Below are 11,987 nucleotides of genomic sequence, written 5' to 3'. Positions count from 1 at the left end.
ATTGTATAAATATGATATATAATATCAACATGGTTTATATTAACACATATCACATATGATATGAACATGAACTATATGAATATGAACAGCTCATTCTAAGGTCAGGTGACAGTATTGAAAACATTACGTCTTATATTCCATTTCTGCTTATTGATCCTCCTAAATGTTACACACTGGACCTTTTAAATATTGCACATTTTTCTTGCACATTATTGGTATTATTAATCATTATTTTGGCCCTTTCAAGACCAGGCCAGTTGCAGGTTCAATCCCTTCCAGAATTGGCCCTAAACCCTTATGAAGGAGCCTAACCATTAGGGACCTGCAGGCATATTAATGTATATTGTATGTATGTATTCATGACTAAAGCCCTCCTGGGAGGAGGATAAACTGTATACAGTAAGTGACACAAAAGCCATTCTCTCAATCTGTGGATCCAACAACATGTATCATTATAATGAACCCGCTGATTATTAAATTTTTAGCTTATTAAATGTCAGTTAGTGCACAATGCCCATCATAAGATATTTCAGTTAATTTAATAATTTAAGGCTAAGTAGACAATCCTCATATTTGAGAAACTGGAAACATTCAGCAATGTTTTTCTTGTTAAATGACTTAAATTATTACGTGATAATCCAAAGGGTTGGTTATTAGTTTTCTGACGATTGATTAATGGATTTAATTATGGTTTCTGAACTTCTTTACTTAGATTTTCATAAAGTCTGTTTAGCTTCGATGTTGGGTAGAAGAACAACTTCCTGACACAGGCCATCTGTTAAAGCAAAACCTTCAGTGTTTTCATCCAAGTAATAGAACCACATTTAGAGTTTCTCCATCAAACACAACATAAACCTGTACCAACAGTAGAAACATATTTTCAGTCTTGCACTGGAGGTGACCAGGCTCACATGGGAACTCTTGACATTCGTTCTGGAAACAGGTTTGACCTCTTATGACCCGGAAGCTGACGCCAGACCCGAGCTGTTCCATCGGCGGAGTAAAGATGGCTGACCAAGGCGCCGCAGATCCTGGTAATAACAACAATAATAAACCTGAAGCATCGGAGGGAACTATTATTAAGGTCACAGTAAAAACCCCTAAAGACAAAGAAGAGATCGCCATCGCAGAAGATGCCTCTGTCACTCAGGTTTGTTTGATTTCTCAGGTGGGGTGGGGGGGGGCTGCTCTCACGTCATGCCCCTGCCCACAACTTCAGCTAGGAAGCTAAGTTAGCCGCGTTAGCATTAGCCTAGCATCGTCACTCTTACCGGCTAACCGCCAGTGTGTGCAGTTAAAGAGGTTGTGCGTGGCGAGAGTATTACAGCTCGGGCCAGCTACAGTTTGGTGTTATCGACGTTGTCTGCACCCGACGGAGAGATATTGACCACGGGAACGTTTGAAACGGCTAACCGGCTAGCCAGCTAGCGGTAAGAGTTAGCCGGTGAGCTAAGAGCTGAGCCGACGTTGAGCTAAGTATGTAGCCAAACAAGTGTCAGCTGACGGGTTGCGCTCTCTCGCTGTGCCCGTTGCAACAATGGCCTGATACAACCGTGGAAGTGGCTTTAGGGGGGGGGGGGGTGATATACCGAATCGCTTTCATTTCCCATTTCAGCTCAATAGCATTCAAAATGCTAAAGGCTGCTATCCCTCTAGAACATTCTCACTGCTGCCACTGAGTCATTCAGCTTTCAGGGGAATATACACAGCGACTAACTCAACAACTGTTGGCCTGGCGACGTGTTACAGTGAAGCCACAATGCATTACGTGTAGCTACAATCAAATCGTAGTTTCCTTAGCATTCAAGCTCGTAGGATTACTGTGTGATCTTAAGTAGTCTGGTTGTATGTGATTCATGGCTGTATGTTCATCTCCTGGTGTTCAAACATTGAACCTAACATGTCTGACTTCCGACTAAGTGTTGTTATTGTTATCTAAGTACATGTGGTTTTATATTTGATATGCATAATGACAAGAGAGGCACCTTTTATATACAGTGGTGTGAATAATGGCATTCTTCTTCTCAGGCCTTTCGCTGCCACAAAGGGGTTGCTGCTCTTTCATGGCTGCACACAGCTATTTGGAAAAAGCACACAAAATCATTTGAACAAGAAAGGCAGAACAAAACAGTTGGACATCAGGAAATAAATGAAATGATCTTGCATGCGAAAGGAGAAATCAACAAACACATAAAGTACAATAACTGTCTAAATAAGCAGCAACAACAGGACAAAAAAAAACTCCCAAAGCAGCATCAACTGAGAGCGTCTATGTGAGATTAATCTGCTTTTGTTTTAGTGACTGTTTGAAAGGAATTCTTCCTTTGATGTTTCTTGTTTTGGCGTTCATATTTCAGACAGACAAGCTGCTACAGAAAACAGTTTTCATCATTTTATTTGTTTGTGGTTATAGCACAACCAGATGACCCGTGCATATAAATAACATTGGGTTTTTATTAATCTTGCATGATAGGGATCATCCTTGGTGTGCTCTGTCTTATCTGTTTCAGTTATTAAAATTCATATCCTGTATAATTTGACTATCGACACTACAGGTAGCTGATTGCAGTACTAAGATACCTCTTATTTACAGTGAAACTCAAGCAGCTTCTGTCAGGATGAGACCCTTCTCCACACTAGTTATACCTCACACAATAGTCAAAGGTTAACTATGATTTAGCAGATCTGGAGTGTTTAGACTCCTGCTTATAGGATAAGAACAGGGGACTTAATTGGAAATTGGATTTTGAGGCCTGAAGGTTGCAACAGAACAGAAACACATTCGAGCAGCACTACTGAGGTGTAACCATCTTATTGTTAATATTATCCTTTTCATTTCCTGTTTCATTCTCCTCCTCCTTTCCTTCTTGTCCCATTTCCCATCTCTCCTTGTTTCTTACTATCTTATAGTTTAAAGAAGAGATCTCGAGGCGATTCAAAGCCAAACAGGATCAGTTGGTTCTGATTTTTGCAGGGAAGATCTTGAAGGACGGCGACAGCCTCAGCCAACACGGCATCAAGGATGGCCTGACAGTACACCTAGTCATAAAGACAGCACAAAAGTAAGGCTACATTATTATACAAATCATGTTGGTTCAGCGGAGCAGAGCCTGCAAGAAGGATTTATTCGCCTTGTAACACAATCTTGATGTGTAATTCAGTGAACTGTATTTATGTTTAACTTCACTGACTGTACAGACACCCTTTCAGCTTACAAGTACTGAATTTGTCATACACCACAAATTATCCCTGCAGGGCAGGAGATGGCGGTAGCACCTCGGCCTCTAGCTCGACCTCCACTCAAGCGGGCAATACCTCCACCTCTAGTCCGGATACCAACCCCTCCTCCACAGCAGGCTCTACTGGCACTACCGCACCTCCCACACAGACGCCTAACATACTGAGTGAGTCCACCTACTCGTAACTATTTGCATCCAAACCCCCTTTATTACTTGAGCACCATAAAAATAATGTGTATAACCATCACCCACCCATCTGGCGTCCCTCAGCTGGCTTCGGTGACCTGGCTGGTCTGGCTGGACTGGGCATGGGCTCGGCTAACTTCATGGAGCTGCAGCAGCAGATGCAGAGGCAGCTCATGTCCAACCCAGAGATGCTTTCTCAGATCATGGAGAACCCGCTGGTGCAGAACATGATGTCCAACCCAGACCTGATGAGACAGATGATCATGGCCAACCCTCAGATGCAACAGCTGATGGAACGCAACCCTGAGATCTCCCATATGCTCAACAACCCTGAGCTCATGAGACAGGTAAAGGAGATGGAGAGGGACTGATTGGAGCATAGATAGTTAGTTACTTGTGGCAAAGCATAACTACAGTAGGTTCCTCTGAAGTTTTATTCTGTTTATTCATTTACGTTCTCTATGTGAAAATCTAATTTTACTGACTTGCCTCTTCTCCCCATTTTATCTCCCCTCCCAGACCATGGAGCTGGCCAGGAACCCAGCCATGATGCAGGAAATGATGCGGAACCAGGACCGGGCTCTGAGCAACTTGGAGAGCATCCCAGGAGGTTACAATGCCTTGCGGAGGATGTACACAGACATTCAGGAACCCATGTTCAGCGCTGCCAGGGAACAGGTATCTGGGAGAGATGTTTACTGATCAAATCCTTGTTTGTTTGTGCTATGTTAATCCTTTTTTGGGATTTGTTTTTTCGCACATTCTATAACCTTTGTCATGGTTTTATTTGCCAGTGTTACCTGGATAACTATATTTCAACCGTTTTCCAGTATTCAAATGTGTCTAATCTCTTCCCCTGTAGTTTGGTAGCAACCCATTCTCAGCTCTAGGTGGGACCTCTGAGTCTGGTGCCCAGCCATCACGGACAGAGAACCGCGAGCCCCTGCCCAATCCATGGGGACCACCAAATTCTTCTAACCCGTCTGAGAGTGGAGGGGCCACCACAGGAAGCACTAGCACCAGTGGAGGCACCACTCCCAGTGTGTCCAACCCGCTGGGCATCAACCCTGGCAGTCTGGGCAATGGTAAGACAAACCATGCCAAGATTCTCAACACATGTGCATGCTAGGTCACTTATTTACCTACCTTTTTACACATATACATAAATTAACACCTGTCTTCTCTGTGCGTTACAGGGATGTTCAACAGCCCGGGCATGCAGAGTCTACTGCAGCAGATCTCAGAAAACCCTCAGCTGATGCAGAACATGTTGTCTGCTCCCTACATGCGCAGTATGATGCAGTCACTGGCTCAAAACCCAGAATTGGCCTCCCAGGTATGAAACAGAATGATGGGCGCACACAAACATATGTAACATAAACACCAACCATACAGAAAACACCCACATATATGGTCATATTACAGTGCAAATCCTGATTGTTTTAGATTCCGATCTTGCCTTAGAACTCTTTGTTATGATTGTGTACCACATATGGAATCGATTGATTAAATCGAACTCTGCCGTTTGTAATGAATTGTAAATAGTAGGATCTAGCTAGGTCTGTTGTGCATTAGGCCAATAAGCCCAGCTATTTTGTGCACACTCAACAGAGGGGATTGTCTGTTAAGCTCACTTGCATTTGCAGTGAATTGTAAGAAAGAATAAACAACACAGTACTAACTTGTTTGGTTTTAATAAACAATGCTGACTGCACATCAAACCGGTACAACCTTACAGTGGAGAGCTGCACACACAGTGACATGAAAGACAGGGATCCCTGAGAGTTTATATTTCTGTTATTCAACATTTTGTTTAAATTTTTTTGCCAATGTGCCAACACATATATAATTTAAATATCAGCTCTAGTGAGTAAGCAGCATAGCCAAGTGTGGAGTGACACATTAGCTTGACTGTCTTTCTTTCTCTCGCTCTCTCTCTCTACCAGGTTTTGATGAATAACCCCTTGTTTGCTGGAAACCCACAGCTGCAGGAACAGTTCAGATCTCAGTTGCCCATCTTTCTGCAGCAGGTACCACACACATTTCAGTCCAATAACTCAGTCCTGGATTATAAAGTTTTTCTTCTACATTAAGACAGAAAGACATTCCTAGTGGCATAACAAAGAACAGCCCTGAGTGGCCCACAGCAGATCCACGTTTTGTGAAAGCGCAAATATTTATCTGCACATGCTGGACATATTTGTCTCTAGGATCAAATATATCTGCTATACATTGTTTAGCTACTAATTTGGATGTCTTTTTACATTTTCTCATGAATTCTAAGTCACAATTCCAGACATTTGGCGAGTGCGTGACTTAGGTTTTGTTTATTAGAAAGACTTAACAAAAACTAAGGAACAGTATATGGACTATTAATTGGTTGATCGATTAGTTAATTCATTGCTACACTGTCTGTTTCAGATGCAGAACCCAGAAGCCCTGTCAGTGATGACCAATCCCCGGGCCATGCAAGCCCTAATGCAGATCCAGCAGGGTCTACAGACTCTGCAGACAGAAGCACCAGGCCTCATGCCCAGGTATGCGCTCACAGACAGACATACACATATTGCATTTTTTTGAAGAAATTATTTCTCTCAACTGTTTTTCTTTATTCTTTTGGCCTAGTTTGATGACAGGTGGAGTTCCTGGCATACCCACAGGCGGAGTTCCTGGCATACCCACAGGTGTAGTTCCTGGCATACCCACAGGAGGGGGCATGCCCACAGAGAACCCGGCCTCCTCACCGAGCAGTGCAGGAACGAACACTGCCCAGCAGCAGCTGATGCAACAGATGCTCCAGATGTTTGCTGGAGGGGGAGGTGGTGGAGGAGGAAGTGCAACGGTACACACATATACGCATGCACTGATTACATTCCCCACACCTGAATGATTTAAAAAAAGATCTTTAAAACTAATTTCCCCCCTGTAGACCCAGACCCCAGAGGTGCGGTTCCAGTCACAGCTGGACCAGCTGAGCGCCATGGGTTTCATCAACCGCGAGGCCAACCTGCAGGCCCTCATCGCTACTGGAGGAGACATCAACGCCGCTATCGAGAGACTGCTGGGCTCACAGCCCTCGTAAAGACATACAGTACATACTGACACCCAGACACGTGCATACATACATACCTGACTCATAAACACACCCAGCATCTACAGAGAACCAAGAGAAATTTAAGTGTATTGTCCCAAACTTTACAGAAGAAACTTGGGCAGGATCTGTAAGACCCTCATTCTACATCTGTTCTCAGATCATTCCCTAGCCCCCATATTTTCTCTTTTTGGCGTCATCCAACCAGATCTCTGTCTCAGAGTGCTGCTGTAGAGCCGGACTGAACCACTCTCACCTTGAGGGGGTGTTCTGGTGCAGAGAAAAGGAGCGAAAACCTCTCCTGAAAAGGGATTCCCAACCATTTCTACATTCATTGTTCTCTTCACACAATACTGGAGTCGAGTGTTGCAGACAAACATTTACATAATACAGATTAAACCCATGTGATGTGATTGGCTGTTGGCTCTGTTTCATACATGGCCTGTGTGAGGAAGTTTGTTAGCATTTAACTGGCAAATCAATACATGAAATATTTCTGATAAACAGACAGCAATCCTGAAGCCACAACAGGACGATATCTTGTCCATTCAGACATTCAACCTCTTCATTCCTTTTTCCTTCCCCCATTCTCTACATTCTACATAAATAGCATTTTTTTCCCAACAACTTTCACTATTTATTGCAAGTGCTTAAGAAAAAGACGCCCTCCACACTTCCCTAAACTTGTAATTTGTCATTCCAGATAAAAGTGCCCACTCACGGGTGCTCAGTGTCTTTTCCTTCTGAGGCACCACTGCTGTGCCTTCGGTCCTTCCCTGCCCTAGAAGAGCATTGTCGGCAAATTACACCCCCCCTCCCCCCGCACTCGGTCGGTTAATTAGAAAACCCCCAGTAAATTCCACACAGCATCATCCAGAACTGTTACCATAATCAAATATCACATTGTAGCAGCTCCGAAGCAGGGGACGCTGTTCGAATGAATATGAATGAAACAAACAAGCTTTTCTTTCATTTTAATCTGATTCTTCTTTTTATTCTATTTTTCTTTTTTTCTTTTTTTTTGAGGTGCAGTTAGTACCTAGAGATAATTATGATTTGTCTCGCATAAAATAAATGTGGAAATCAAGTGAGTTAAAAATAAATAAAAAATGGAAAGGCTTTACAAACAACTCTGGTATGGTGGCACCATACGTTTCTAAAATCAAGTTCTAGATTGTCTTATTTTATTTAATTTTTTCCTTTTGAGAATCTCAGCATTGTAGTTGTGGTAACCTTGGCAACTGCTTCTATAGCTGCTTTGTCTGTTGACCTCAGCTGAAAAAATAAATAAATTCATCTCCCAATTGAACATGTTGAAACTAACTTTTAACAGTACTGTACTAAAAAAATAAAACATGGTCAAAAACATACTATGCCCTGTGTCAGTTGATTATAGCCTCGGGATGGTGCAAGATCACAGCTGTTGCTTTCCATTTTATTCTGTTTTCTGGCCTTGAAGTTTATATAAAGTGATTAAATATGTGCTCTGCTTGTGTTTGTTTAATATGAAAATGTTGCATATTATGGGGTTATTATAGGTAACACTTTATTTTACCATATGACACCATGTTCCCCTATAATTTCATAGAAAGGAACTGATATGTAACGAAACATTAAGTTTCAAGTTTTGGGAAAGATTGTAAATGGCAATAATTGTTTGTGATTTTTGCAAATGTAAAATGTGTCTACAGGAAAACATAAAATTCAACAAAGATTATTAGTATTTATAGTATTATGGTTTTGTTTAAATCAACTACTCCCTTTAAAGTCCCAGTGTGTAACATTTAGAAAACTCTATTGGCTGAAATGGAATATTCATAGTTATGTTTTCATTAGTGTATAATCACCTGAATATATTAATCGTTGTGTTTTTGTTACCTGAGAATGATCCTTTATATCTACAGATGCTGCAGGTCGCCTTCCATGGAGTACGCCATGTTGAACTGCCATGTTTCTACAGTAGTTTAGAACAGACAAACCAAACACAATCTGCAACTTCACTGCCTGGCCACCCCAATTTGGTGCCAAATGCTGTTAGATTTAACACATTTACAACTCATTTAGATTAATTTAAAAATAACATGTTAACACACAAAATTAACACATTATTTAACTATCTTTTATGGGCACATTTCAGACAAAGTGAAGGGTTCAATGGAAAAAGACACGTATGTGGAAAAAAGTGCAGATTTGGAAATAAAACAATTTATTGCTACATTTCTCTTCAAAGCTTTTCTACTGTGCCACAATAATGTAATGTTTCTGAGTTCAAATATATTTATTTGGGGCTTTATTTCCAAGTAAATATTGATATGTTTGATTGATTGTGATTAAATCAGCATGTATTTCTGCTATCCCTTTAAGTCTCCATTCCACCCTCTGGCCACCCCATGAATATTTCTCTAGATCTGCCCCTGTTCAACGCTAGATGTCACTAAATTCTATTCACTGATCCTTTAAGGGAATTCCTCTGGAAATCAACCAACTAAACTCAAACAACTGACTGTGAAAATGTCTCTAACTTCACTGCAGTTAATATCACATTGCACACTTCTTTTCAGCAAACGTTTTCTAGAAAATTATTAGGTAATTATGTAATGACCTATAAATAATAATAAAGCATTATCCAATTTTATATAAAATTGTCAACATAATGACAACCTTCAATATTACCCTGTTAACCTAAACTCTGGATTTGCTGGTTGCAACTGTATTATATCCATAAACATATTTTATAGGCTGTCTTGCCGTTAAAATGATTACATGCACAATTAAAATAAAACATGAATAGAAGTCCAACATGCCCAAATCACAGTTCCTACCCACATCCCTGTAGGCATCAGAAAAGTGTCAAAATGGCGTCAGGCTCTGGTACACAGATCCACCTATTAGGCGAGCTGTAATGTCATGCAAATGAACTGTGTCACAGAGTAAAAGGAGAGCGTAGCAGAGGGTGGAGTCTGTTCAGGATGAAAGAAGTGGTTTTACCTGTTACACCTGCTCTCCACCCACAGCCCAGCCGCCCCTCGGGTGTCAGCTGATGAGGGATTGGCAGGCCACAAGACTCCTGCCCTCCCTTCCTGCCTGTCAGCTTCTCCTCAATCAGGAGTTACCCCTATCCACAGATGAAGAAGGAAGCGGGTGGGTGCAGCTGAGCCTGTTCTCTTTTTCTCCTCCATTTTCACCTGAACTCTCTTCCTATCCACACTGGAAGGAGGGAAAGGGGAGCGGAGGCTGTATTTGTTTTTCTTTCTGCCTGTTTTTTAACTAATATTGAAAGTGGCTTCAGTTTATTTGCCAAGTGACAGAGCAACCCTTCGCCACTGAATGCAGCATGGGGTCTGACGAGTCGTATAATTTCGTCTTCAAAGGTGAGTCATGTTTACTCAAGCTGTGATTGTGTAAGAAGAGAGACTTCTATAGACGTTCAAGCTGTCAGGTGCAACTGGTTGTAACTGCCTGCTCCCATTTCCGAAGAGGGGAGAGAAGGAAAGCAGGAAGTGATCGGTTTCTGTCTATTTGGCTGTAAACCATTTGACCTTTGACCTGTTGAAGAAAAGTCATGTTACATTTCCTGCTTCGCAAAGGGACTGTTATGTGGTTGGTGTGTCTTTTCCATCGTGTGTTTCCATTCCATTCATGCCAAAGTAAAGTCAGCCACAGGTTAGATCTGCCACTTTTGTGTGATGTCATGGTGTCTGGTATCTCGTGAGGGTGACAGAAAGTCTACACGTGTCAGAGGAGATAAAGGATATCTGATTCATTACAGAAAGTTTTAGTTTTGACAAATTAGCTGTTTTAGATTTGACTTAAAGGTTCATAAAACAGTAAAAAGCTCTAATGTTGTATCACAGTATTTATAATGAACAGATTTTGACTACTCCCATCTGTGCTTGTTAAGTGGTTTTGATAGGGGAGTCTGGCGTAGGCAAGAGCAACCTTCTGTCTCGCTTCACTAAGAATGAGTTCAATCACGACAGTCGCACCACCATCGGTGTCGAATTCAGCACCCGGACTGTTCAGCTGGATAACTTCTCCATCAAAGCCCAAATCTGGGACACAGCTGGGCTGGAGCGCTACAGGGCCATCACCTCAGCGTGAGTACACACTCACACACACACATATGTATGTATATGAAATGAGCAATAGACACATAAAAAAGAGGTGAGAAATCTCACATCAGTGCTGGCTTACGTGTTGCCAGTTTAAGTAAAACAGATTTCAGTGCATGCTAATTAACAGTCACACATCCGTCACACACATCACACATTTTACAACAACAGCTTCCTGTTTGAATTGAAGATCCAAGTCATGTTTGTGTGGGCTTACAGGTATTACAGGGGAGCAGTTGGAGCACTGTTGGTCTACGACATTAGCAAGCACCTGACCTATGAGAGCGCAGAGAGATGGTTGAAGGAGCTGTATGACCATGCAGACCCTCACATCGTGGTCATGCTGGTGGGAAACAAGAGAGACCTGGAGACCCTCAGGACCGTGCCCACAGAGGAGGCCAAGGACTTTGCAGGTCGGTTAAGTTTTTATTGTCTTTTTTTTTTTAATGTTGTCAAGTCATGATTCCCTTCTTTATATAACTGGGTCTCATGTGATCATGAAAAGTGTATCTAATACTCAGTACCGTACATTTTGCTCCTTGAATTTTGATCTTTGCCTTCCTTGTTCTCACACCTCGGACCAACCCAGAGAAGAGAGGTCTTATGTATATGGAGACATCAGCGTTGGACTCCACCAATGTAGAAGCTGCTTTCAATGAAGTCCTCACAGGTAGTTCAGTCAATGTGTCCAAAGACCCTCAGTTAATCTGGGTTCTTTGAATTACCTACTGACGTGTATTCATTATTATCTCCAGCCATCCATAAGAAGGTGGCCAGCAGAGAGGTGACCCGTGGCTCCATCAGCGCTGTGACTCTGTCCAGCCCCATCGGACCCACCAGTGAGGCACAGGAGGGGGGCAGGACCTGCTGCAAGAGCTCCTAACAGACTGATGCCCTGTAAAGATCTGCTCTGTCAATGCTGAACCAGCATCACGCTTGGCTGTCATTCAAGCTTATGCATGGCATCATTCACACCCAATTTAAAGAGCGAGGTACTTGCTTGACACTCGAGGAGTCAATGTACAAACCTCTTTAAATGTAAAAGCTGTACAGTATAAATCTAAAAAAAAAAAAAACAGATTAAGAGATGCAAATATTGAGAATATCTATTTTATACCCTATATTTCTTGTGGTGGCTAATGGGAGCTTTTATACTACAGATAGCTGTGCTTTTTTCCCCCTTGATCATGTTGTGTTGTGGAGTTTTACTTTTATAAAGGAATGCACTGGGATTTATTTGGAATAAATTATTTATGTTTTTCTGGCTGCATGTAATTACCTCACAAAGACATGAATTTATAATCTGCATTAAACATATTATCAAAACTAGATGAGGGAATAAGAGAAAGGGCAGAAGTC

The 11,987-nt window shown here is 41.9% G+C and overlaps 2 protein-coding genes across 2 annotated transcripts; both read left to right on the top strand.

Annotated features, from left to right (window-relative positions):
* The first annotated feature begins 951 nt into the window (after positions 1-951).
* On the top strand, positions 952-7,884 carry LOC118342564 (ubiquilin-4-like). The gene is made up of 11 exons (XM_035681153.1): positions 952-1,150; positions 2,911-3,062; positions 3,256-3,404; positions 3,510-3,772; positions 3,945-4,103; positions 4,288-4,510; positions 4,622-4,761; positions 5,372-5,455; positions 5,847-5,962; positions 6,051-6,267; positions 6,355-7,884. The coding sequence occupies exons 1-11, from the start codon at positions 956-958 to the stop codon at positions 6,505-6,507; spliced, it is 1,851 nt and encodes a 616-aa protein (XP_035537046.1). The 5' UTR covers positions 952-955; the 3' UTR covers positions 6,508-7,884.
* A 1,717-nt stretch (positions 7,885-9,601) lies between these two features.
* On the top strand, positions 9,602-11,887 carry LOC118342363 (ras-related protein Rab-25-like). Its single transcript, XM_035680868.1, has 5 exons — positions 9,602-9,887; positions 10,418-10,613; positions 10,848-11,041; positions 11,218-11,298; positions 11,384-11,887. Exons 1-5 carry the CDS (start codon positions 9,851-9,853, stop codon positions 11,509-11,511), a joined length of 636 nt encoding a protein of 211 aa, XP_035536761.1. The 5' UTR covers positions 9,602-9,850; the 3' UTR covers positions 11,512-11,887.
* The last annotated feature ends 100 nt before the right edge of the window (positions 11,888-11,987 follow it).

The sequence above is a fragment of the Morone saxatilis genome, unplaced genomic scaffold, assembly GCF_004916995.1.
Source record: "Morone saxatilis isolate NCDOM2014 unplaced genomic scaffold, NCSU_SB_2.0 Contig9, whole genome shotgun sequence".
NCBI lineage: Eukaryota > Metazoa > Chordata > Actinopteri > Moronidae > Morone > Morone saxatilis.
The sequence above is the reverse complement of the archived record's forward strand: the minus strand, read 5'-3'. Positions and strand labels throughout refer to the sequence as shown.

Bases quoted from the DNA above. Each gene is read 5' to 3' on its own strand.
- LOC118342564 (XM_035681153.1), top strand. From the start codon at position 956: ATGACCCGGAAGCTGACGCCAGACCCGAGCTGTTCCATCGGCGGAGTA. The intron at 4,104-4,287 runs GTATCTGGGAGA...CTTCCCCTGTAG, and splicing joins TCAGCGCTGCCAGGGAACAG to TTTGGTAGCAACCCATTCTC. The intron at 4,762-5,371 runs GTATGAAACAGA...TCTCTCTACCAG, and splicing joins ACCCAGAATTGGCCTCCCAG to GTTTTGATGAATAACCCCTT.
- LOC118342363 (XM_035680868.1), top strand. From the start codon at position 9,851: ATGGGGTCTGACGAGTCGTATAATTTCGTCTTCAAAG. The intron at 9,888-10,417 runs GTGAGTCATGTT...GTGCTTGTTAAG, and splicing joins GTATAATTTCGTCTTCAAAG to TGGTTTTGATAGGGGAGTCT. The intron at 10,614-10,847 runs GTGAGTACACAC...GTGGGCTTACAG, and splicing joins TACAGGGCCATCACCTCAGC to GTATTACAGGGGAGCAGTTG.